The following is a 27,943-nucleotide window of genomic DNA, read 5'->3' on the forward strand; positions in this document are numbered from 1 at the left end:
ATCATTGGAGGCTAAAAGAGCACAGCCCGTCTTTACACTGTAGCTGCCCAACTCCGGAAAAGACTACCCCAGCAATGACGAAACACTACAATGAAATATATATCCAGAACGTTTTACCCAGACACAACATATAAACAATTGTGACGCTACATTTGAAGTTTCACAACTACTGCATGATAACAACCGTAGTTAGTACATCTGCCACAGGTTGCCATCATCCTGGATCATGAGGGGCGATTACTAGGTTTAGTGGATAAAGCAGATTCAGCCACTAATTTCCACCTTGGCATGATCGACAGGAAGGTCAAGGTCATACATTACAATTATTTCCAGGGTAAACACTGAATCATCTAGACAGTGATGCTTCACAGTTCAAATATGTAATAGATACAATGTCGAATTTGTCAAGATGCATTGACAATAACAACGACAGCATCCAGCAAGATTTATGTTCTTGAGCCAGGCTTCTTCAGTCGGTGTGAATTCCACCCATGAAGGTCCTTGGGTCAGGGCAGGTACCACTGAACTGAGCCTGCGAGAAGTCAAACCCTGGATTCTGCATGCACATAACATATGTATAAATGACAACAGCAATGCACATATGCTATAAACTACTCAAAAGACAGTCTCTCCGTTCACAAATGCCAGTTGGTCTTTGCCTATTCATAGTCTTCAACGTCAGACTTTTACTGACATTGTATTGAAATATACTGCTCCCTCTACCCCATAATATAAATATATGTCTTAGATTTGCCGAAAATGAAAATAATAATGTATATAACTACATACTAACTCTGTTCCAGTTTATAAGACGTTTTGGTAGGCTAGGTAATATAACAGGAAGTATTTTAGCAACATAGTAATCCAATGGCACAATTTGTACTACCTCTCCTCCAAGTGTCCATAAACACATGTCTTAGATTTGTCAAAATTTGGATGTATGTACACACTATTTAGTGTATAGATACATCCGAATTTAGACAAATCTAAGACATCTATTTATGGACGGAGGGAGTAGTAAATATACTATTTATCATATTAATGGGCAAAGTTGCAAAAGAATTATAGCACTGTTCCCATGGTTACTTATATTTAATGATGGATAGAGAGCACTAGTATAAAGAATAACAGCATGTCGGTATGACTGTTACTCAAGTATATTTCCTTCTGAGTAAGTATGGCTCTGTCATTCCAGTTTGCAAAAATAATCCTGCAAGAATGTTAGTAGTGTCAAGTCCCAACTACATTTTCTTATAACATGATAACTTTTTCAATCCCCTTATGTTTTTCTCATTGTGACAGGTACACAATAAACCTTGGTGTTGGGTTTCTAAAATGTTCAGCAAAAATGGGAGATGCTAGCATATCCAAGTCCCAACAAACTTATCAAATTACAAGTAAGATGTTGACCAGAAATTGCTTATTTGCGATGCACATGGATGGAAGATAAACAAGATTGCCCGAACTGCCATACAACCAGCACCTGCTATCATACAGCAGCTCATTCCGGTTATTTCCAGACCTTACCATTGCTATGGCCTATGGGTATGTTTGGTTTGCAGCCAATGCCAGCCTTACCAAAACTTGGCCCGACAGTGACCCATCGGCAGCCATTTGGTTGGACACCAATAATTTGGCTATCCCAGCCCAGTCCACCCACACGCAATGCAATTTTCGCCAATGCATCGGCAAGATGACGGCAGTCAATTCCTTCGCCAAAGAATTGGTACGCCAAAGTTTGGTAGGGCTTGTTGGGGCTTAAAACAAACGCGTCCGATATTTGCCCAGAGGGGCCAGGGATGTACAGTGTACACCTTAGAGACCAAATTAGGTTTCCTGCTAGTAAGCATTTTCAGTCAAGAGTCACGGCCCAACAGGTATGTGAATCATATTGCATCCTAACTCCTAAGGACCTACCTGGTTCTTGATTTACCCATTGGGACCTGTTCTACTGGTAACTAGCCAAGCCTGGTACAGTTCCCAGTAAAACTGGCTAGGCTGCAGATTCCATGACCTTGAACAACATTGCTACATATTGGTGATATTTTGGATATCCTACTCTGATGTAACCATACCATCTCATCTGCGCATCAAAGTTATCTTGAAGGTGAGACATTAATACGGTTTTGCATACAATGTAGTTTGCTAACAAAGCTAAGCTTGGCAAATGATTTCTTTTGACCATTTCTGTAATTTGATCGAGGCATTAGTGTATTGCAGTACCAACAACTATCCCATTGACAGCAGATACTTCTTCATATCACATACTACTGATAGGGCAATAAGCATGTGCAAAATTGAGAAGAAGAAAAACTGTTCAGACACTGTAAGTGAGGCATAGTTAACTAGACAGAAAAGGGAATACACAAACAGAAAGGAAACCGTGCATGTACAGTGAATTGGTTATACCTCTTCTTGAAACCTTTGCTAAAGGGAATACACAAACAGAAAGGAAACTATGCATGTACAGTGAATTGGTTATACCTCCTCTTGAAACCTTTGCAACATAAGACGTTTTTGTTCCTCGTCTGCAGCATATGGATCTAAGCTACCTTGACCTTGTATTGGAGATGCCCACGTTTTCCCCTTTTCCCTTTTTTGCAGAGTTATATGCAACTCACCGTCCTCTGTAGTATAGTCACCACCATCCATATTAAAAAAGTATAGAGCGGCAGAAGGCACTAATGACTTAAATGTCAACACAGATATCTCACTAATGCAAAAGCTCGTATGAGGGACCTCTACGCTTGCCAGCACGCCCTTATGCAGTTATACCAGACCAATCAATCCTATATTATCAGTTTACCGCTAGCACACAATCCACAAAATCACTGCGGCACGTGGGTGCACTGAATAAATCTAATGCATCTTTCTACCTACGGTTGTTGGGTTTCTTGTTAATGGATTTATGATCAGAGAAAAAGGTCTTCCTGTGCCACGGCGTAAGCCACTGCAGAAGAGCTAAATCCAGTAAAAAACTCATATGCAAGTTGCCAATAAGCTGACTGCGCTTTCTAGTTCTTCACTAACAGAAACAGATAAATTCACCAGCAATTCCAAAAAAAAAATCATCAAAGCCTACATCGAAGCTAAAATGAACATCATCTGCATTACTGACAGTGAAGTGCGCATCCGCCAACTGCACGCTAGATTGAATTTGTAGGCACCACACTGGTTTGATAGTTTTAGGGAAAAATTTCTACTAGAGGTGAATAAAACTGCACACAACAAGTTCAAAAAACATGCATATGATGTCAGAAATCCCAAGCAAAGAGCCATTTAATGCTGCTGCAACTCCGAGCACAGAAGATTAGCAAATCTACCAGAAAAAATACTCTACAACTACAAGAAATGAGGCAACAAATTGGCAACATATTGCCATATCTTACTCCAGAATCCAGGCTACGGTACTCCACATAGTTCACAAGAGAGGCTATGTGAAGACCAAGAATTGTACTCCCTCCGTTTACTAATGTAAGGCGTTTATAGACAGTTTTAAATTAGACTTGATACAAAACAAAATAAGTGAACCTACATACTAAAACTAGACTAGATACAACAAAATTGAGTGAACCTATAAATGACTTAAACGTCTTATAAAACAGCGCAGAGGGAGTAGGAGGTAGAGAATTGAGACGTACCTATTGTCCAGAAAGACGAATCTGTCTTCACGGGGAGCATAAGGTCATGCTGCAAAACCCAACCATATGTCAATTCTCTCAAAGAAACAGACATAATAACAAGAAAGAACTTAATATTTAGCACGGAATTGAATTGGAAGAGAGAGTAAACCACGGACGTTGAGGTAGGGCGGGTTGCCGCGGATGCCAACCTCGACGTGGCCGGCCTTGATCACGCAGTTAATCAGCTTGGTGGGCACGTTCTTGGGGAGCTCAATGTACATGTTCACCTCCTCCAGCGTCTGGTCCCATTCGAAGACCTTCTGCCCTGCGCTCCCCATCCAATCCACGGAGAGGGGGGAGGAAATCTAGGTTGAGGCGGGTGCTGGAACACTCTAGAAGAGCGCGTACCGCCAGATGGGGGAGGCTTACCGTTGTGGACGAAGGCATGGCGCTTCTCGGGAGCCAGCTTCTCCGCCATGGCCGCGCGATTCGGCGCTTCTAGAATCTAATGTATTCTTGCGAGGAACCGCGAAGGTTGAGGGAGGCGGAGAAGACGAGCAGCTGCGGGAGCCCCCGCCGGCGAGGTCAGCGACGGCTAGGGTTTGGTGGTGGCGTCGATATGCGTGGAGTGCTCGCGGCGGAGGAACCGAGTGCAGGGGGTCGTGGAGGAGGTCGAGAGGAACCCGTGGATGTTGCTAGTGTCGCAGGGGGGCTGCCGGAGCCGTCAGAGCCGGCGGCGAAGGCTCTGGGGACTGGGCTGGCCAATATAGAGGGGGAAGAGAAGAGAACGTCAGGCTGCTCAGACTGGGAGGGATGACTTCTCGATACCTGTTTCGATAACTGAAGTCTATAAAATTTTGATTCTCTACAATATAAGGCATATCATGTTTAGGGAGAAAAACCACTTTCAGAAACCATGAAGATTAATGTCGACGCATGCTTCAATCCTGACACGCTCCAGGTGGTGAGAGATCACAATGGCTTGCTAATTAGAGGCCAGGCTATCTTCTATGAGCATGCAACAAGTGCTTTAGTAATGGAAGCACAAGCAATTAGAGATGGAGTTCAACTTGCTTTGGAAAGAAACTACCAAAAAGTTGAGATACAGACAGATGCACAAGAGGTGTTGAAGATGATGGATGATCCTGGTGGTGGCAAATCTATAATTGCTAGCATTTGCCAGGAAGTCAAGGAGCTTGGTGGGAGTTTTTCTAGTCTTAAATTTTCTTTTGTGGGAAGGCTAGCTAATGAAGCTGTCCACAATTGTGCTAAACAGGCTAGTTCAGTTAGAAGGAGGTGTTTGTGGATTAATTTCACACCACATTTTTTAGTTGATATCCTTGCAAAGGATTGTAATCCCATTATTTGAGTAATGAAGTTTCTTAATTCGCAAAAAAAAAAAGAGCGCAACTTTTCTCCCAAAAGTCTCCTTCAAAATAAAACTAAGTTTTCTTCTGGGCGGAATGGTTTTGACGGGACAACGAGTGGAGATTGGTGGAGGACTGCCGCCTAGGATCAAAGAAGTCTGCCATGTTTCAGATGTCAGAAGCTTCCAGTTGTGTTGGAAGCGAGGTGAGATTCAAATCATGATTCGAATGTTAGAAAGCTGAATAAATGTCATAACCTCAACAATTGTTTATATATTCCCAACCCGTAAGTACGGGACTCAGAGGAGGAGGCGAAAAGAAGGCGGTCAAGAAAACCCATCTAGGGTTCTGTCCTCTCGCCGGCGATGCCGCCGGTCCGCTCCGCCTCCGGTGGCGTTGGAGCCTTGGAGGTGTGGCGGACCACAACCTCTCGTCGGTGGAGGGTTTCTGTCCTTTGTTGTTTTGTTTTCAGTGTCTTCTTCAGGATGATGAGGCGGCGGCTACATCCTGAAGTCAGAATAAGGTCCTTCCCGCCTTATCCTCGCTCCGGTGTGTGTCTTGCATTGGCGGAGGGCGCGTGGAGTCGTGTGTCCGGCGGATCTCATGGGATCCGATCAGTTTTCGTGTTCGTTGGTGTGGTTTCAGGTCAGTCTCTTTCAATTTACGGTTGTCATCTTTGGTGATGGTTGCTGCTCTGGTGCGCTGGTCATTTGGGGTCTTAGCACAACGACTTGTCGTTTGTCTACTACAACAAACTCTACTACGACAAACTTTGCCTGGCTCCGGTGATGGAGGAGCGAGGACGGCGGCACGCCTTCAACTCGCGTCAGTGTATGTAGTCGTCGTTAGGTGGTCCGAAGACATGTTTGTAATTTTTATTACTTTTGAATCTGTTTGTACTACTATTTACTATTGACGATTATTAATAGATCGGCAGAATTTTCGCAAAAAAAAATTCATAACCTCAATCTCAACTTCAAAGCCAATACATGTTGGCTTGGTTTGTTGGACTTCAATTGTGCTAGAATACCAAATAACCAAAGAATCTAAAGCTGACATAAACTCAAATTTTGTTTCGTTGGCCACGGAATCGGCACATGGAATTCTAGCGAGTCACCAATTTAAGATGTTAATTTGGATGGTCAAGCGTGGAATTAACATATATATGAGCATGAAGCTTCTACTTTGTTGTACATGTCTAAAATGAAAAGTTATGCACGGCATGTGCATATGTAAGAATAATTAAGCATTAAAAAAGTATGCAAAAAATGTTCATAACAACAAAATTGCTCACAAAAATATGAACAAAATGGTCTACAAAATGCATATAATAGCAACAACTTAGTTGGGGATTTAGGATTCCGACGGCAACTCCATTGAAGTGAGTTGGGAGTGGAAGGGGCGAGGGGTGCCATTCCATGAATCGCAGGCGAAGGAGGTCGACATGCACTAGAGTTGCTAAGCACGCACATCGGATATATTGTGGTCAAGTGGTAGATGGGGCGACGCGCGCTGGCTGGGCGGAGCCAGCTAGACAGACAAACGGGAGATAGGGAGGAGCTGAGAGGGGCGGTTGGAGAGAGGGGGCAGGGAGTAGGATAGCGGGAGAATCGGCCGCGACGCTGCCTTCCCTCCTTAACCTTGTCAAGTGCCTCAACACGCCGACGTTTTTTTTCTGTCAGGTGTGGGAATGATCTCCCATAGTCATAACCTACCCAAAGACCAAGTTCATAATTAAGGAATTGCTAGCTCTTGGCCTACTACATCAATAGCTAAGAAAAATCTATTTTGCAACTCTTTGCGCCCGTACCTATTATAAGATGTCACACTTCTCAAAATTTTAAAAATGTGAAATAAATCATGGACATTAGCTATGTTATTTGTTGTGCACCTGCAATTTTTTTGTCAAAATATGACCATATGTGACATGTGGGAAGAGGAAGAGCACATAATGTCATATTTTGGATGAAACTTCATATATGCACAAGATACAACACAACCTAGCTCCATGATTTATTTTACATCTTTTGAAAACTTGAAAGTGACACATACAAAATGGGTACACCAGAAACTAGTTGTGCATTATAGCTTCAGAGAAAATCATTATTAATTTGAAACAAATATAGAGCTCACATAACCATACACCTACCCAAGGACCAAGTTCATAAGAAAGAAATCTGTAGCTGCTAACCTACCGCATGACCAATGACTTCACACTGGTGCATACCAAACAAATCTTTTATAAGGAGAGAGGCCTCCATGAGAAAAATGATGAACAACTTATTTATCATTTTTCATGTATATGTCTTGGAATTATACAATACCTAATTCTTCATATTTTGTTATGTGTCAATGCACACTAAGGATATGAATTTGATATGAACGGGCATAGAAGACACCAGGAATTACTAATAGATTGTGAGGACTATAATATGAACTCCCCAACTCATGATTCTACTATCCTTCCTCTCCCTCCTACTCCATCTTCTCGGATATCCATTTGCTTGAGCACAATACTAGCCGTTGTGCCCGCCCGATCTGGCAATCTCATATGCCACTCTCTCGTGTCGTCATGAGGAAGCAACGGCATTGTAATCTCTCGCTCCACACAAATGGAATGTAGACTAGTAAATATGCTCATGCGTTGCAACGGGAGAGGGACAATCTAAGTCGTGGACATAATTTTAGCGCAATATGATGTGTTTTGCAGTCAAGTGTTCCACCACAGTCTCCTCTTCTCGCCGCTTCTCCGCAATCGTCAGTAGTGCTAGGAGCCGGTATCACCATCTCATCCTATCGATCATCCACTCCAACACCATGAAAGGCCAAGACCTTTGTCCGCCACATCACATGTGCAAACATAATGTCTACATACCAAGTACATTGTTACAGAAATATTGTCAAATCCATTTAAGCTGTGACAAATGATCATTATAATTAATGAGCATGTGTAAATGAACATTTGATCGATAATTTGCATAAATGAAATATCCATACACAAATAATGTATCATTAGATTTGTGTCAGCAAACATAAGTAAATATGATAATGGCTTCCCTAGTGTTCATTTCGTATAAGTGTTCATTTCGTATAAGGTCATACGTTGGGTCCTACCGCATCAACTCTAGTGAACTTGCAATGATTGTTTATCTTTCTTGTCTTAAGTGCGGACACTCTATATAGAGTATTTTCTCATCTCTCAGCTGCTCTGTGATTCGATGACATCCAATCCCTTAAACCATAATGACATACGATACTTCCTTTTCTAGGCCTGAATGATGTTCTCTTCCTAACTCCACTATAGAACCCATTGGTTCTTCTCTCAGAGCATGAATCCCATAAAATCTGCACTTGCTGAAGAGCATGTGTAGTTAGCTTTTTTTTCGATAAAGGGAATATATTAATATCAAAAGATACCAATTACACCCAGCCTCTGCAACAACGCACCATCCTAATGGCACTACGGATGCACACAGCCAAAAAAAGGAAAAGAAAACTAAGAAACAAAAGTCCCGCTACAGCATCTCGGGCCTAACAACAGCAATACATCCACCGCCAAGACAACACCTGAAATACAGACTCTCCAAAAACGACGCCTCCAAGAAGGGAACAGTGCTCTAACACCGTCGTCGCTCGATCAAATATCTTAGGTTTTCACCCTGAAGATAGTCCCCGCTCTCAAAACAATGCCGCCAACAAGGTCATTGCCAGGCACAACCAGTTAAGGCCAGACCTTGGGTTTTCACCCTGAAAGGTAGGACTCTGAACTTCACCTGTGTTGTCGCCCCCACTTTCATACCGCTGTTGTGAAGCTCGGAACACCAAGCAAGTCCCTCAACAGCGCGGAGACTTGAACCACCCTTAGCTAGTCCCCCCCCCCTCCGGCCTTCATGAAATTCTCTTCTTCCGACTTTCATCATGGATCCATAGTCACTTGATGTCAACACAGAAAAAGAGCTTCGCGCCGCTCCCTCCAGAACCAATCGGTCGGAATAAAAGCATGGGTGCGCACGACCGAATACCACCGATCCAACAAACTCCAGGCAAAAGCACTGTTACATTCGCCGGCGGAGCCTTCCGGAACTCAACACTCCGGCCAAATCACGAGTCCAGGCCTCCGGTAGGTCCTCCTCTTCACGCAAGAGAGGCCCTAGGACCGCCGCCTTTATTCTGGTCGGACCCCCTCGTCGGCGACCACCCTGGGCTGGCCACTCCAACCCTCCACCGGCGACACCCTCGCCGGCTTCCAAGCTCCTCCATCTCTCCGTCGGAAGGCGGTGATAGATCAATAGATCCACCACCACCAACCGCAGGCCGATCCTCTCCGGCGAAGAAGAGGGTCACCTCCACCGTCAAACCCAAGGCTGCTGCCCCGGGCGTCCTCGTACCGCGGGAGAAGCCCAAGATCATCGCCCCTCACCGGCGAGAGGCGGAGGGAAAAGCGCAGACCGCCACCACCAGCCACCACCGCCGGCATGCCGCCGATGGGAGGCGGGGAGGCCGCAGCCCGCAGCTGTCGTCCCCAGAAGGGCCGCCGCCGCCCCTCCATCCTCGTCCGACCGCCGCCGCCCCGGGAGGCGGAAGGGCCGCCGCCGCGTGTGAGACTCTATGGCCGCCGTTCCCGACACGTCACGAGGGAAGGCCCCCGCCGCCGCCACGCCCCGAGATCTTTGCCCCGGCGGCGCTGCCGCCGGCGGCGGCGGCGGGAGGATTGGGAGGCGGGGTGTGGCGACTAGGGGTGAGATTTTTCCCTTGAACTCCAGCCTACAAAATGTAGTCAAATCATAAATATTGATTGTAGACACTCGACAATGCAGTGAATAAGAATGCAGAATGTATGGAGATAACAATAACTTCAAAGATTTACCTCGTAGTATATGCCCTTGATCCGTATAAATGTCTTCCGAAGGGAATTAGTTCGAGAAAAATATGACTACAATTCATGCATTAACCTGCAATGTACAAAGATTTCTCCAAAGTAAAAAAACAACATGCAAGGGCAATGTTGTATATTGGAGAGCAAAAAAGTGTTTGAAAGAGGAAAACACCATGTTGTTCACATTACTCATAATATCATAAAACAATAACACGTGAATGGCGAAGCCCGGTTTACTGATATTGTATTTACTTCATTTGATAAGAGATAGCGCCATTTGATGCCATAAGTTAGAATTGGAAGTGATACAAAGCAATGATCAATTCCACCAAGCATGACCAATGATCAAGCAACTGCAAACTGCAAAATCAATTCCCAATTACACCAAGCATGCAGGATAAGTAACAAATTAAAACCAAATCATATCAGCATAATTCAAGTGTCTACACTTCTAATTCTGGTAATCAATATAATAAAATGGTGCAAAAATACAAGAAAACTATCAAACATACCGAGCGGTTGTACTTTTCATCCTTCGAATCGGAGTTCCGTCCTTATTCCTTGTTCATGGTGGCCATCACCTGTGTTAGCATCATCCATATCATAATCATCCTCCATGTTTTCAGCATGATTTCGTGATAATTGGACATTGATCCTCTCCTAAGAGTGAAGTGTCCCTAACATGTAAACAAAACACCACAACCACCTTCAGAAACCATGCTCACCGGAGCCAATTGCAATAGAGCAAACAAACATGCACATCTAGACATTGTGCACCAGTTCACGAGTAATAGCAGTGACTGAAGAAAACAACAAAGGGATAGACTTGAAATTTGCCTAGATGAATTGTCCAAAAACATACTTGGTGAGGACAGCCTAACTAGTTTATTGCAATAGCCGTGGTGGAAACTGGAGAAGGGGTTGTGGCGGCGCTGATATGAGCAGGGAGAAGAGATCTTGCACGCTTCGCCATAGTAGGGGACATAGAGCCTGAAGGCATCTGAATATCTAACGCCATTTAGACACTTAGCGCATCTCCAGCGGCGCGACGTAAACGGATGTTGAGCGACCGTTTGCGTCCGCCATGACCGGAAATGCGTCTGGGCCCTCCTCCAGCGGGGCGACGCAAAGTGACCGGGTTGTCCGCGGCAACGCAAACCTGGCCCAAATATGCGCCAGGTTGCCGAGTGTCCACCGAAAAAGACGTAGGACCGCGCGTCAGTGGCAGGGAGGCCGATATTATTTCTGCCAGTGGCCATTCCCCGAGCGAAATATCAAAGTAGACCGGCGCGAGCAGTCCAGAAGCGATGGACGTCCTCGCCGCCGCAGCCACCGCCATGGATGCCGAGCAAACCCCCGCACCCGCCACCGCCCCACACTCCCCCGTAGCCACGACCATAGCCACAATGGAGGGTGCAGCTCCGGCGGAAGCAAAGCGGGCTGCCACCGGCGGCGGCCAGGAGGCAAAGCCGAAGGCGGCAAAGAAGGTGCTCTCCAAGGAGGAGAAAATCGTCGAGGCCATGAAGCGTCGCGGCCGGCGCAAGAACCAGAAGGACAAGACTGCCGCGGCTGCCAACCAGCACGCGTGGAAAATGCAGATCAAAGCCGGCGTCGCGCAAGTAGCCCTCCATCCGAGCTATGCGGAGGGCTACATGCTCGTCAAGAGAGAGGGGATCGCCGGCGTCGCTCCTCCAGCCTCGTCGGTGAGCTCGATAAGTTCCCAGCTGCGTCCTGGAACTCCTGCTCCCTTGCAGGTCCACCTGGCGTCGCGGTTCGCCTCCAGCGTGCCGCCGGTGCAGTTGAACGGGGCGCCACTACAGTTCAATGGGGCGGCGGTTCCCGACCTCAACCGGACGCCTAGAAGCGGTGACTCCTGCCCGGGCGCGACACTGATACGTTGCAAACGTATCTAAATTTTTTGATGCTACATGCTTGTTTTACACCAATTCCTCTATGTTTTATGTGCACTTTGCATCATTTTATGACATTTATTGGACTAACCTATTAACAAGTGCCACAGTGCCAGTTTCTGTTTATTATGTTTGTTTATTGCAGAAAATGTCCAAAATTGAAAGTGCTCGGAAAATTCTGGAAAATCACAGAAATTCTAATATACCAGAAGACTCCGGGAGCCAGAAGGGGAGACTGAGATGTGCCACGGGGCAGCCATACCTGTTGCGGTCAGAAACCCACCGGCGGGCAGCGACGGGCAACACCGTAGAGTCGGGAGGCTCCCAGGATTGCGGCTGACCCTGGTCCCTCAGGCGACGGCCCGCAAAGCCTTCTGGTACACGCGTCCTGGTGCTTACGAGGGCGTGCCACCTGACCTATACCTGGTCAGGAAGGTGATGGATTGCTTCGACTAATTTCCTGCATGGCAAACACGTAAACATTAAATACGAGCCCCGATCGGCTCTTAAATTGTTCTGTGGATCGGCTCAAAGAGCCGGTTGCCCCATGGTTCATGTTAGATTTATAAGGACATGGGGATCATGCTTTATCAATATCAAGCTAAACTAATCTACGATAGTCTAGGGTTTTCACCGTATAATCGGAACATCCTATGCGTAGTTGAGCCTAGCAGATACGTAAGATAATGGAAAACCAGCCCTAAAGAGGCCTAAAAACCAACGTGAAGTTGATCCCCGGAACAATCCCTCTAGAGCTTAATAAACCACACCTCACGCACTACCGGATCGTTCAACCCGTTTATAAGGCCTAACCATACGGATATCAAACCAATCCTTGAGGAACAAGGAGCAACTATAACGGATCAGATCTACTAAATAAAGATTAAGCACGATGCTGCCCCTACACCTGAGATAGGTGTAAGGGCAGCTAGATATCAAGGGGTAGCGTAACTAAACAAGTGCATCGTGAAAGCATTATGATCAACCCCAAAACACCTAAGATAAGGGTGTTGCTCGCCATCAAAAAGGCTTCAGCACGAGCAACACCAATAACGAATAAACGATATCGCCTAGATCGCAAGATGCGATCTAGGCAGCATGTTGCTTACCCGGGAGAAACCCTCGAAACAAGGGGTGGCGATGCGCCAAGATTGATTTGTTGTGAACGTGTTCGTCCTCCTTCTCAATAATCCTAGATACATATTTATAGTCCGTAGACTTTCTAACGTGGGAATAATCCCAACCGTGCACGAGCCAAATTCTATCTAACCGACACGTATCCTACTATATTTACAGATACACGGGCAAACTAGCCCAAACTTTGAATACAAGGCCGATTCATGTATATCTTCCGTGTATATTCTTCAAGCCCATCTTAATCGCGGCCCACCTCTGATCCGGTCAAATTCTGGTGATAACACATGCCCCCCTGGTTTTGGAAATGATAATTCCAAAATCACTCTGCTTTTTCTTCGTCGGGTCATGTCGTGCCAGAGCAGAATCGTCGCAGTATCCTTTATCATGATGTCTTGCCTTATCAACTTCTCTACAAGATTTGATAGCTTTAACATCACTTCCTCGGAAACCGTAGTGGCATCAAACCTCCACTATACCCCCTTTATTTAACCGTGCCGAACGGCTCGCCTCTTCATCCCCTTGTTCTGTTCCAACCACCGGCACCAAAAAACCCTCTTTCCCTGTAGCAATGTCTTCCTCTTCCTCCGTCTCATCAGGCCTCTCTTTCCAATCTTCTTCCTCGAGCGAGCAAGAGTGGGACTTTGACTACGTGCCAGATGGCCCACCCGAGGCCCTCGTCGGATCAGATGGTGACTTACCCCCGACCGATGGGGAGGACGACCTCCGAGTTCCTCATCGAAGGGGAGCTGGAGAGCGAGAGCGAGGACGACCTCCATTCCTGGGCGAACTCCACCTCCTCCGACGAGGAGGAGGAAGAAGAAGAAGAGGAGGAAAAGGAGGAAGAGGAGGAGGATGACTCCTCCTCCTCCGCTGGGTATCTGCCGGCGAAGCGCTTCCGCGCTTGGGCGGACAGCGAAGACGATGATGATGACGAGGAGGAAGAGGTTCCGGCCGAGGGCTGGGTCAGCAGCGACGAGGAACTCTCCGGAAGCAGCGCCGACGGCAGCTACGATGCCGACGATGAGGCCAGCGAGGATTAGTAGTGTAGGATTAGTAGTTCCTGAGCAATCGGCTCTTCTTTTGTTCTTCTTCTCTTGAGCAATCGGCTCCTCATTGTAAAAAAACCCCTCTTATTAATGAAGAAGTGCTTCCAATTAATTTTGCCGATAGTCAAAGTCAAACAATCCCCAAAAGAGCCGACGGCATCGCATCGGCCTCTACCATAAAACACGAGTAAGGCCAACCTAATTTCCCCTTCAAACGGTAACCTGCGACCTCCGTCTGAGAAAGCAAACTCAGATCCCCAAAATCGCCGCCCAAGCAGCTCCACGAATCTCAGATCTCAACCGCGATGTCCCAACTCCGCAGCGCATCAAATGGCGGAATCATCCAACGCCAACGCCATGGTCTCTGGTCTGAAGGTAATCCTTAACCGCTTCTTCGCCATTCGAATCAATGTTAGGATTAAACAGCAAACACCTGAATTAATGTCCTATTCCGTTATTAATTTTAGGTTTCAGACATCCTGCTGCCGCATCCTTCTCTCCCAAATTCTATGTGTCTTGGCCCCCGTTCTTCCGAGAGTCTTGCTCACTTAATCTCATGCGAGGCTGATGTCTACGCCCCCTCCTTTTCCTGTAGACAGTGTTGGGCCTCCAAGAGCAGAGGTTTGTAGAACAGCAGCAAGTTTCCCTTAAGTGGATCACCCAAGGTTTATCGAACTCAGGGAGGAAGAGGTCAAAGATATCCCTCTCATGCAACCCTGCAACCACAAAGCAAGAAGTCTCTTGTGTCCCCAACACACCTAATAGGTGTACTAGTTCGGCGAAGAGATAGTGAAATACGAGGTGGTATGAATAAGTATGAGCGAGTAGCAACGGTGCCGAGAAAATAGCTTGGCTGGCGTGTAGTTGATGGTGGTAGTATTGCAGCGAGTAGTAACGCAGTAAAACAATGAAACAAGCAAGCGATAGCGATATTTAGGAACAAGGCCTAGGGATTACACTTTCACTAGTGGATACTCTCAACATTGATCACATAACGGAATAGATAAATGCATACTCTACACTCTTGTTGGATGATGAACACATTGCGTAGGATTACACGAATCCTCAATGCCGGAGTTAACAAGCTCCACAATTCAATGTTCATATTTAAATAACCTTAGAGTGCATGAAAGATCAATTCGACTAAACCAAGTACTAACATAGCATGCACACTGTCACCTTCATGCTATGTAGGAGGAATAATACACATCAATACTATCATAGCAATAGTTAACTTCATAATCTACAAGAGATCATAATCATAGCATAAACTAAGTACTAACACGGATGCACACACTGTCACCATTACACCGTGCGGGAGGAATAAAACTACTTTAATAACATTGCTAGAGTAGCACATAGATAAATTGTGATACAAAATACATTGCAATCATAAAGAGATATAAATAAGCACTTCACTATGCCATTCATAACGGTGAATAAGTATTCTCGTGAAATATAGCCTAAGAGACCCACACGGTGCACACACTTGTCACCTTTACACACGTGGGACAAGGAGTCTCCGGAGATCACATGAGTAAAACCCACTTGACTAGCATAATGACATCTAGATTACAAGCATCATCATATGAATCTCAATCATGTAAGGCAGCTCATGAGATTATTGTATTGAAGTACATAGGAGAGAGATGAACCACAGAGCTACCGGTACAGCCCCGAGCCTCGATGGAGAACTACTCCCTCCTCATGGGAGCAGCAGCGGTGATGAAGATGGCGGTGGAGATGATGGAGGAGCCTTCCGGGGGCACTTCCCCGTTCCGGCGGCGTGCCGGAACGGAGACTCTGTCCCCGGATCTTGGCTTCGCGATGGCGGCGGCTCCGGAAGGTTTCGTGGGTTTCGTCGAACGTATCGGGGTTTTCGCGACGGAGGCTTTAAATAGGCGGAAGGGCAGCCTCGGAGGGGGCACCGGGGCCACCACACCATAGGGCGGCGCGGCCCCCTCCGGCCGCGCCGAGGTGTAGTGTGGGGCCCCCGAGTGCTTCCCTCGGCGGCTCTCGGGTGTTACGGATGCTTCCGGGCAAAATAGGAACATGGGCGTTGATTTCGTCCGATTCGAGAATATTTCGTTACTAGGATTTCGAAACCAAAAACAAGCAGAAAACAAGAATCGGCACTTCGGCATCTTGTTAATAGGTTAGTTCCAGAAAATGCACGAATATGACATAAAGTGTGCATAAAACATGTAGATAACATCAATAATGTGGCATGGAACATAAGAAATTATCGATACGTCGGAGACGTATCAGAGGCCAATAGAATCCCCTTCGTGAACCAGAATTTAGATCTGACTTCCTGGGCCGACTGCCTGCGAGCCTGGCCTAATCCTCCTGAAGGTTGGGTGGCATGGTACAGTAGAGTGTCTAAAACCCATTATGCCACCTGGGAAACGATAGGGATAGCCGATGCTTTGTCATTATCATTGTCTCCTCTTGAAAAGAATGAGAACATTCTGAAAACCATCGGCTACTTTTGGTCCGATGCACTGAATTGCTTCATGTTCGGCCATGGCCCCATGACACCAACTCTGCCGGACGTGGCCATGATCACGAGCCTGGACATTGCATCCTCAAGCCCCTCTCGCCTTTAAGTTGCCAAAGGTCCCTTTCACCCTTTCCTCTAAAACAGAGTGTACAAGTCGGGGCGCCTACCTCGAGCGTCATATGAAAACCAAAGGCCCCGTGACGAGAGAAAGAGCACACGGCCTTCTTGAACTTACGGCTGGAGCACTTCATATTCTCGTGGTCCTTCACTCGCCCCAACCAAGAATTACCTTTCCCCGGCCTATGAACTCGCCAAAGGTACTCAACTTGGCCTTGGCAAGCCGTTCCTTGGAGAAGTCTATCGATCTCTTCAATCGATGTCCGTCAAACTGTTCTCCCAAAAGACAGTTAAAACAGGGAGGCCCACGGTGGTTTATTCAGGTTATGGGCTCAGCTGTACTTTCGGAACCGGATCCCAAACTTCCAACCTTTGGCCACCTGCACCTTCCCAGATGCTAATGGGAAGGAGATCCGATGCACTAGCTATGGCCAAGCTCTGTATAGCCTCCCAGGCAGCAGGCTGATCCCTAAGGAAGCAACAGAGTGGTTCAAGATTTTCTTCCAAGGCTTGGGCAACCCCCTGTTCTTCCCTTATACTAAATCGGAGAACTTTGAGAATCCAGTCTCCTTCCGGTTAGACAGCTTTGCCGATGACGCTAGCACCCGGCACTTGTACTCTATCATGATCCGTCCTTGCTTTCTCCCAGTTGGCATGAGTACCTCTAACAGGATCATCAAGCCTGGTTATGAGTCTTACCAACCGGTGGTAGTAGCCGGCAGCTTGGCCTCGGGCAAGTGCCCCCACACTTCTTTCTCCACCACCCGGCAACAAGCGAGCTGAACTGCCCGGCATCCTTAGCGGCCAAAGGTGCTATACCTTCTTTGACGCTCTGGCCATTCCAATTCCTCACAACCTCTGTTTCACCATCACTACCGATGGTTTCGAGACTTGGTGGTCCATGTGGAAGACCCACGCCTTCAGAAGAGCTCTAGGGCCGTTACTGAAGCAACTTGATGCCGAATATGACGTTCCTGCACACCAGGTACCATTACATATAAATTTCTTGCAATGGCTCATGATGATTGTCTGAAACCTGGCTCTATCTCTTGGCAGCAACAAGATGGCCCAGAGCCCGCGCAAGCCGATGGCTCCCCCTTCAAATTCCTTCCACCAGCCCCGGTGGTTCTCTTCTGCCAGAGCTCGCCACCCCTGAAGAAGGTCATAATGCAGAGCCAGCCGATTTCACCGAAATCGGCTCCCAAGAGTAAAGCATCCTCGGGGCCAGTTGCCCTCCGAGCCTCAACCCAGGCGAGGAAGGCAGTGAGGAAAGTAGCTGCCAGAAAGACCCTGAAGAGCAAAGCTCCTGTCCAAGAAAGCTTGCATGTAAGCTGACTCGTGCCTTGACCAAATTTATCTGTCCTCCCAGTCTTCTGCAACATGCTTGTACTTCTTTTTACAGACTTTCACCGAAGAGAACTCCAGCGGGGAGGCACAGTCCAACCAAAGGGACTCGAATCCGGGCAACTCCGGGAGATCCACCACACAGAGTCAGACGGACTCGCCAGCGTCGGTTTCTAGGAAAAGGTCGACTCCCGAGCCTGTTGCTCCTCAAGCTCCGATCAAAACAGGGTCACGCGTGAAGCGTCGATGCGTCAAAAGGGCTCGCAAAGACCCACGAGTTTCCTCGCCAAGCCAGGAGGTTTCAAATGTAATTACTTTACCAGTTCATATTTCATGCCGTCCCATTGTTACTTGGATCGGCTCACCATTTCTTTTGCAGACTAATGAGACCTCTAGCGGGGACGTTGAAGAGGTACTGATGCCATCCGCCACGCTAGACCTAGCCACTTCGACGAGCGTGGCTGACCAAGTGGCTAACCTAGCCAAGTCCACGGAAAAGCCGATTATCACAACATCGGCTGCTCCTCCTACTTTGGGAGAGGTACACTCCACTCCCTTGGCTCTACCCTTTCCTTTGTTGTATACTATCATCGCTCTTGTTCATCCGTCGGGGTTGTGATCTTTCAAGCTTGCTGACGTTCGATCCCGAATCCATCGAACCAGCTACTTCCAAGGCAGGTGAAGAGCCAAGTCCTAGCACGGTCCATGGTCCACTCCAGCGTCTCAAGGCTTTGCTCTCCTCCTCAGTTGAGACCCTTGTTGAAAACCCCGAGGCAGTCAAGGGCATCCTCGAAGACATCCAGCCTCATCTCCCGGTGACACTGCAGGTGAAGCTTTGGCCAGCTGTGACTCTGTCGGTCTTCAGGTCAAGGGTGCAGTCGGCTCGTCAAAGAATTACCCTTCCGTTGAGAGCCGATATTGCAGACAAGTGTCAACGGCTCAACGAGAAAAAGGCTGCTTTAGACGCCAAAACTGACACTTCTGCCAATAGTGCCGAACTCGAGACCCTGCGTAAGGAACCGGAGAACCTTGAAGAGAGGGTCGGGGTGACCAAGCAGCTTATCCAAGACAAGGAAACCCTCATTGCCCGCTCTCAAGAGGAAGCAAAGGCCTCACAGCCCGATCCGAAGACCGATCTCGGCTGAGATTCGTGCCCCGAGCGGTCGACCGGTGACGGGCAACGACGAGGACGACGAGGCTGAGATCGCCGAGGTGGATCGTATCCGTGCTGACGCCCTTCACGCCCTCAACGCGTTTCTTCAGTAGAGCCTCTCTGTGTAAACTGATAAATGTTTTGCTGAACTTGTACCTCTAGAGTTGATGGCTATGCATCGGCTTTTTACTTGTATACTGTTGTCTTCGCATATTTTTTTACTGGCCGATTTTTCTATCGGCCCCCAATATTCCACCACCCATGTATCGCACATGTTCATCCGATTAGGTGCCCCCCGAGCCGAATCTGTCAGGTGACTGCAGATATCGGCTCTGTAGTTAGCCAAGGCACTGTACTTGAACACTGGCTCCGTCAGGGCCAATGTTGACTTCTTCCAGCTCATCCGCTGATGTAAACCCATACCCCAGCTTTCCATCGCCTGCTAGATCAATGCTGAACACAGGTAAAATGCATGTTGAGGATAATTTTGGCCGATTGCTAAAATCGGCCTCCTTTGTCATTGCAATGCTCAATGAGGGTTTACAACTTTTTGGTGCTTCACTATGGCTACGTGACGCGCTTGAGGTAAGATTACTACTTTTCATTTTTTGGGGCCGATCGCGGGGATCGGCCTTGCCACGTACGTCTAGTGCCTTGGATCCTACTACTCTATCAGGCCGGTGGATAAGACCAGCCTCACTCTGTTTTTTGAAGCTTCGATGCGTTCACAGCCGTCCAAACTGATTCCAGAGAGCGGCTCTTGGTCATCTGCATCCCAAATATTTACGGCAGCTAGTGAGATTTTGATTGAGTCATCTGCCTGAACGACCTCCACTTCATCTCCATCCCACTGTATGATGCATTGGTGCATTGTGGATGGAATGCAACAGTTAGCGTGAATCCAATCCCTTCCTAGCAGGACAGCGTAGGTGCTTTTGCTGTCGACGATGAAGAACGAGGTAGGGATGGTTTTTCGGCCTATGGTCAGATCTACATTCAGAACACCTTTTGCTTCTGATGCTTGGCCGTTGAAATCGCTTAATGTGACGTTGGTCTTGATCAGATCGTCGTTGGAACGTCCCAAACGTCGTAGCATGGAATACGGCATTATGTTGACTGCCGCTCCCGTGTCAACCAACATCTTGCTGACAGGATGCTCATCGATATAACCTTTTAGGTATAGAGCTTTCAAATGCCTGTAGCTCCTCTATCGTGGCTTCTCAAAGATCACTGGCCGTGGACCGCAGTCGAATTGAGCCACCGATACTGCCTCGTCGTTTGGAGCACAAAACTCTGAGGGGAGTATGACCACCATGTTTGTATCAGCCGATGCCTCTGCATCGGCTTTTGTCTGTTTAGGGCGCCACACTTTCTTTGTCGGGCGCGTCTCCGTCTCCAATGTTTGTTGAATTTTCACGGCCAGATCGGGCCGTGCCTTCCTCAACGTGTACAGGTACTGTGCCTCGGCTTCCTCCAGGTTTCGTAGCCGCTGCACCCTACGCTTCTGAGAATGGCTGAGTCCATCAGGGCACCACCTTGGCCGGTGGTACCTATCTTCTTCTTCATCTGACTCCTCAAAGTCTTCATCTTGAGATGACTCAGCTCGTTTGTTCTGAGGTGGGAGAGGCCCTAGACGCTTGAACACTGAAACTTCATTTGTTCCCTTCCTCTGCTGTCTACACTCTGGGCAGTTCTCGATTGTAGGTAATCGGCTCATTCCTGAGTCCCAGCAGTGTTTAAAGAAAGGACAGTTCCAATGCCTATCCATGTCTTCTTGCTCTTTTGACCTCCCTCTAGCGTGACGCTCATACCCGTCGTTGTCTCTATCATATCGACGATACTTCCTGTTATCTGCATCGGACCGACGATATCTCTCATCATCTACGTCGTGGCGCCGACGTCGGTCATACTGCTGCTCATATTTGTTAAGGAGGTGCGCGGAGAGTGGTCGTTGGTACCGCACGCTTCTCACTTCTTCCTCGGTCAAGTATCGTCTGTCATCATATTGGGGCCGGTCGCGTGGATCGGCCTCCTCTTTATCCTTGCCACGGGAGTGACTGCCTTCTGCTTTATCCTTTCCATGGCGGTTCACCAGCCCGGCCATGTTGACATCAAAAGAGAAACCTGGCTCGCATCTTATGGAGTGACTGAGCTCCACCATGTTGACGCCAGGAAACGGATGTGTGTCCACTTTCATGGCAAATTGTCCGAAGATTAATCGGCCTGATTCTATTGCCATTTGAATTTGTGCGCGCAATACTTTGCAGTCGTTGGTGGCGTGGGTGAACGTGTGATGCCATTTGCAGTATGGCCTGCCGTTCATCTCTTGTGACGTAGGGATCTTGTGGCCTTCGGGTAACTTCAGCTGTTTCTCCTTCAGCAGCAAATCAAAAATCTGCTCAGTTTTGCTTAAATCGAAGTCAAACCCTTTTGGAGGCCCTGGTTGTTTTACCCATTTGCAGGACACGGGGTTTGCCCCCCGAGCCCATTTAGCTACAGCTACTTCTAGGTCTGGTGTGGGATCTTCAGTCTCTTCCATCTCAACCAGGCCTATCGGACGCTTGTACTTGTCTTGGTACAATTCAGGGTGTCGCTGCTCATATGATGTGAGTTTCTGCACCATGTGCGACAATGAACTGTACTCTGCTTGGGAAGTCAGGTCCTTGATCGGCGTTGCAAGACCCAATACTGCCAGATCGATCGCTTCCTTCTCAGATAATCGAACCGAATAACATCGGTTCCTGACAGTCCTAAAACGTTGGATGTATTCAGATACTGTTTCACCTCGCCTCTGTCGCACCTGTGTTAGATCGGCAATGCCAGCCTCGGTAGCTTCTGAGTGATATTGCACGTGAAACTGCTCTTCTAGCTGCTTCCATGTGCGGACTGAGTTTGGTGGCAACGAGGTGTACCATCCAAAAGCTGATCCCGTAAGAGATTGCGCGAAAAACCTCACACGCAAAGGGTCCGATCATCGAAATCAAGCCCAGCTGTGCCAAATATCGGCTTACGTGCTCTATTGAGCTAGCTCCTTCTCGCTCCATTGAACTTTGAGAATTCAGGGAGCCGATATTTGGGTGGCAGCGGGATCAGATCGTACTCGTCGGGGTACGGCTTGGAATAGCCGATTGCTTTTCTCTTCGGCAAGATGCCGAACTGGTCTCTCAAGATAGTGCTGATCTGCTCCATGATATTAGCTGTAGGGACCGAACCTTCATGACTCGTTCCAGTAGCATATTTAGCCAGCCATGCTTGTTTGTCAGCATCTACTCCAGAGATCCCTGTTGGTGCGATCTGGCTTGTGCGCGCCAAGGCATTGCAGTCCGGCACGTATGTGCACACGTATCCATGTGGGATTTCCTTGGGCGGCTCATATAGGAATTGGCAATCGCTAGGATCGCCTCCAACCTTGTAGACAACGTACGCCGGTGAACCCGGCGGTTCTGGTGCTGCGAGCGCGAATGGCAGCGGTGGTCTAATCTGGAGTGGTATCTCTCCTTGGTGAGTTCCCAGGGTAGGTCCTGACGGAGAGTACTGATGCTTCATGATCTCTTGCACCACTCGGACCGCGACGCGCTCAAAAGTGTTCACCAAGCTCTCAGAATGGCGGTGTAGGGAATGAGCTACCATGTAATTAATCTCCTGGCGTAGAGCTCTGGTACGTTCCTCTGAAGAGGTAGAGAGGTCCACTTCATCGAGGGCCCCTTCAGGGGAGAACCCCTTCCATCTGATGCCATGTGAACGGGTCTTCATGAAAGAGCCGATGAGATCGGCTTCTAAGATGGTTTTCATCTCATCGTACTTCTTCTTGTGTTCTTCCGGCAGATCTGCGTACGTGACTGGTTCGCCCACCACCTCATCCGCGGCTTTTGACATGGTTGTTGCAGATGTCGACGTAGTGGTTGCTGTAGAGTGTCCCACCGGGCGTGCCAGAATGTGTTGCGGTCAGAAACCCACCGGCGGGCAGCGACGGGCAACACCGTAGAGCCGGGAGGCTCCCGAGATTGCGGCCGACCCTAGTCCCTCGAGCGACGGCCCGCAAAGCCTTCGGTACACGCGTCCCGGTGCTTACGAGGGCGTGCCACCTGACCTATACCTGGTCGGGAAGGTGATGGATTGCTTCGACTAATTTCGCATGGCAAACACGTAAACATTAAATACGAGCCCCGATCGGCTCTTAAATTAGTTTCGTGGATCGGCTCAAAGAGCCGATTGCCCCATGGTTCATGTTAGATTTATAAGGACATGGGGATCATGCTTTATCAATATCAAGCTAAACTAATCTACGATAGTCTAGGGTTTTCACCGTATAATCGGAACATCCTATGCGTAGTTGAGCCTAGCAGATACGTAAGATAATGGAAAATCAGCCCTAAAGAGGCCTAAAAACCAACGTGAAGTTGATCCCCGGAACAATCCCTCTAGAGCTTAATAAACCACACCTCACGCACTACCGGATCGTTCAACCCGTTTATAAGGCCTAACCATACAGATATCAAACCAATCCTTGAGGAACAAGGAGCAACTATAACGGATCAGATCTACTAAATAAAGATTAAGCACGATGCTGCCCCTACACCTGAGATAGGTGTAAGGGCAGCTAGATATCAAGGGGTAGCGTAACTAAACAAGTGCATCGTAAAAGCATTGTGATCAACCCCAAAACACCTAAGATAAGGGTGTTGCTCGCCATCAAAAAGGCTTCAGCACGAGCAACACCAATAACGAATAAACTGATACTGCCTTGCGATCTAGGCAGCATGTTGCTTACCCGGGAGAAACCCTCGAAACAAGGGGTGGCGATGCGCCTAGATTGATTTGTTGTGAACGTGTTCGTCCTCCTTCTCAATAACCCTAGATACATATTTATAGTCCGTAGACTTTCTAACGTGGGAATAATCCCAACCGTGCACGAGCCAAATTCTATCTAACCGACACGTATCCTACTATATTTACAGATACACGGGCAAACTAGCCCAAACTTTGTATACAAGGCCGATTCATGTATATCTTCCGTGTATATTCTTCAAGCCCATCTTAATCGCGGCCCACCTCTGATCCGGTCAAATTCTGGTGATAACAATACCAGGCCCAGGCGCGGGCCCAGGCCTGGCTGCGCTTGGGGGTGGTATGGGCACCCCGTGCACCCCCTCGCGTCGCCTCTTCGCCTATAAGACCCCTCTAACCTAAAAACTCCAAAAGATATCACCCTCCGTCCACGAAAAGTTCCGTAGCCGCCGTCATCGCCGAAACCAAGTTTCGGGGACGAAGTCTCTCGTTCCGGCACCCTGCCGGGACGGGGAAGTGCCCCCGGAGCCATCGCCATCGACTCCACCGCCTCCACTTCGACTACATGATGGTTTGTGAGTAATTCCCGCAGGGACTATGGGTTCTTGGCTGTAGCTAGATGGTAATCTCTCCCATGTGCTTCAATACAATGATCTCATGAGCTGCCTTACATGATTGAGATCCATATGATGTAATCTGTGTTGTGTTTGTTGGGATCCGATTGATTGATCATTATGTTCAGTATGTCTTATAGGTTTGTTAAGTATTTGTTGCTGCAATATTGTTATGTTTAATGCTTGTCACTAGTGCACGAGTGGCATGATTTTAGATCTAGGCTCTATAATTGTTGCTTAGATTGTATCTACAAATTGTATGCACATGTCTTTGTCCGGAACCCGATGCCCCAAAGTGATCTCGAATTGGGATAACCGGAGGGGATGGCTTTGATATGAGGATCACATGTTTTCACCAACTGTTAATGCTTTGCTCCGGTGCTCTATTAAAAGGAGTACCTTAATTACCAGTAGTTTCCCTTGAGGCCCCGCTGCAAACGGGCTGGTAGTACAAAAGATGTTATGCAAGTTTCTGATTGCAAGCACATATGACTATATATGGAAAACATGCCTACGATATTAATAGACTGGAAATTTTGTCTTAATGCTAAATTCAATTATGTCAATTGCCCAGCTGTAATTTGTTCACCCAACACTTGTTATCTAGAGAGTTACCACTAGTGTAGATCGTCGGGAACCCCGGTCCATTATTTTATCATCATTTCTTTTCAATCAACTGCGCGCTGGGATATTTTCCAGTGCCATATCCTCTGTGTTACTTCTGCTGATGTGTTACTATTGCTCTCATATTACTACCGCATCACATTTCCCTGTCAACACGCCATCAAAGTAGTACCAACTATTTTCTGGCGCCGCATCATATTACCACTGATTTGACATCACCCTGTTGCTAGTGCCTTTCCAGGTGCAGCTTAATTGACAACTCCGGTGTCAAGGGTTATAAGTATTGTTTGGCTCCCCTTGTGTTGAATCAACAAATTTGGGTTTTACTTCCCTCGAAGACTGTTGCGATCCCCTATACTTGTGGGTCATCAGACACACAAGATGCGCCAGCTTCCAGAGGAGAGCATGCCGGTGCCCGCATCTTGTTCGACGAAATGGCACCGCCTGCCCCGACGATGGACGACCCGGTACGTGAGCTCTCTCAATGTGTGCGACTGACGTGTATCATGCGTCTGACGTCCGGTTATTCGTAGGCCTATTGGAAGGACCGGAATGAGGCAGACATCGAGGCCATGATCTTCGGCGGCGGCTTCATTGGCGACGATTGGGCCGGGACAGACCCGCATGATGACTGGGCACCGACGCAAGATGCGGATGACATCGAAGGCGCATGGCTGTTCACCACCCAGCACACGCAGCCAACACCCGTGTGCATCGACAACTTCAACGACCCGCCATCACAGCCTGTCCCCACGGACATTGCTACCAAGAAGAAGGGGAGAGCCGCAGGACACAAGGATTCGTCGACGACGAGGACAAGTGTTTGTGCCAAGCGTGGTTGGCAACGAGTCGTGACTGTATTAATGGCGTGCAGCAAAAGGGCAAGGTCTATTGGGCCAAGGTCATGCAGCAGTACAACGAGACCAAGATGCACCCGCCCTACCATATCCCAAGTCCTCGGACGGAAGAGTCCCTAAGAAAAAGATGGAACTACATCAAACAAGAGACAAGCAAGTTCTGCTCGGCGGTCGAAAATGCTAAGAACCACCCTGTAAGCGGCGCTGGCGTCATTTCAGTGGTAAACACGATACAACTATCATCATTCTACTCTATTTACATCATTCTATGTACATCATTGGCGGCTTTGATTGCAAGTATCCCGGGCCTTGGAGAGGTTCAGGGCAGTGCATAAGAAGGGTTTCCATATGGTCCATTGCTGGGACGTGCTCAAGGACGCGCAGAAGTGGGGGACAAGTTTTGCGGCCTACAATGAAGCTGTGAGGAATGGGACAACGGTCAACCTCAGCGGCGAAGACGACGATCAAGGCCGTCAAGCCCTTCCACCTCGTCCCCCAAGGCCATAAGGCTACCAAGGCCGATCTAGCCCGGGAGGCCCAGCCCACTGCGTTCACCCAGAGCATGGAGAAGATAATGGCCAAGAATCTTGCCGCCTTGGCTGCTAGGGACGAGAAGAGGCGTCTGGAAAAAGAGGCCGCAGCTGCTATCTACCACAACCTCGCGAAAGAGGTCATTGAGGTCCAGAGGATGGACGTCGAGGCCAAAAAGGCAGACGCCGAGGCCAAATTGTGTGACGCCGAGGCGAGGAGGATGGACGCCGAGGCCAAGACCCGTGCAGAGGACACAAGGATCATGCTTGCCGACTTGAGCGGCGTCGACGATGACACCAGGGCCTGGTTCATGAAGAGGCGCGCCGAAATCTGCGCGCGAGACGCGTGATCGCAATCGTCATGCGCCCAACACCTTGGCCTACTTTTGGACTTTTTTTATTATTGTTCAGGCCTTGCTCCTTTTGGACTCCACTTTGCGCCATACCATGTGCAAATGCGCCATACCATGTGCAAAGTGTGATGAACATATTTCAGACCTTAATTTGCGGCTGTAGTTTCGTGCAAATTTGAGGCTACAATCTCTTTTTTGAATTCTGACATGCGCCGAAAATGCGTCGCCACGCTAGAGTCAGCCCCAAACGCAAACGGACGCATGACCATTTCCGCGTCGCCTGGCGATGCAAACGGCCACCCGCGGACAATTTAATCGTCCGTCGCGCCGGTGGAGATGCCCCTTATGCATCGACAAAGCAGGGAGCTACGCTGATGAGAAGCTCTGCACGCAACGAGGCGCCCGTTGACCATAGCTTCGAACGTGTAGCCCTTCACGGATTCAGGATCCGCGTTGTGACCCCAGACGATTCGGCTGTGACTGTGTACAGCCGGAACATCAAACCAACACATCCTCGAACAGTTGGGCGAGGTCAGCTTTCGGCACCATGGCCGTCATGCTCACCAGCAGTACCTGCACGGAGGAGAATGCACGGATGTCCATTCGAAGACCTTCTGCCCTGCGCTCCCCATCCAATCCACGGATAAGTGGATCAAATCTAGGTGAGGCAGGTGCTGGAACACTCGAGATTCGAGAAGAGCGCGTACCGTCAGATGGGGGAGGCTTACCGTTGTGGACGAAGGCATGGCGCTTCTCGGGAGCCAGCTTCTCGGCCATGGCCGCGCGATTCGGCGCTCCTAGAATCTAATGTCTTCGTGCGAGGAACGCGAAGGTTGAGGGAGACGGAGAAGACGAGCAGCTGCGGGAGCCCCCGCCGGCGAGGTCGGCGACGACTAGGGCTTGGTGGTGGCGTCGATATGCGTGGAGTGCTCGCGGTGGAGCAACCGAGTGCAGGGATTCGTGGAGGAGGTCGAGAGGAACCCGTGGATATTGCTAGTGTCGCAGGGGGGCTGCCGGAGCCGTCAGAACCGGCAGCGGAGGCGGTCTGCGCTGGCCAATATAGTGGGAGAAGAGAAGAGAACGTCAGGTTGCTCAGACTGG

General features: G+C 48.4%; 1 protein-coding gene across 2 annotated transcripts; it reads right to left on the minus strand.

The window, feature by feature from the left end:
• Window positions 1-75: 75 nt before the first annotated feature.
• Window positions 76-27,943, minus strand: LOC124677241 (nudC domain-containing protein 2-like). Of its 2 annotated transcripts, none has more exons than XM_047213239.1 (5): window positions 27,571-27,943; window positions 3,800-3,948; window positions 3,642-3,690; window positions 2,485-2,627; window positions 76-556 (listed from the first exon to the last, which is right to left on the minus strand). In XM_047213239.1, the coding sequence occupies exons 1-5, from the start codon at window positions 27,617-27,619 to the stop codon at window positions 470-472; spliced, it is 477 nt and encodes a 158-aa protein (XP_047069195.1). In that variant the 5' UTR covers window positions 27,620-27,943; the 3' UTR covers window positions 76-469. The 2 variants fall into 2 exon arrangements, with proteins under 2 accessions (XP_047069195.1, XP_047069194.1); XM_047213238.1 differs by lacking the exon at window positions 27,571-27,943 and adding an exon at window positions 4,053-4,361.

Source organism: Lolium rigidum, chromosome 7, assembly GCF_022539505.1.
Source record: "Lolium rigidum isolate FL_2022 chromosome 7, APGP_CSIRO_Lrig_0.1, whole genome shotgun sequence".
Lineage (NCBI taxonomy): Eukaryota > Viridiplantae > Streptophyta > Magnoliopsida > Poales > Poaceae > Lolium > Lolium rigidum.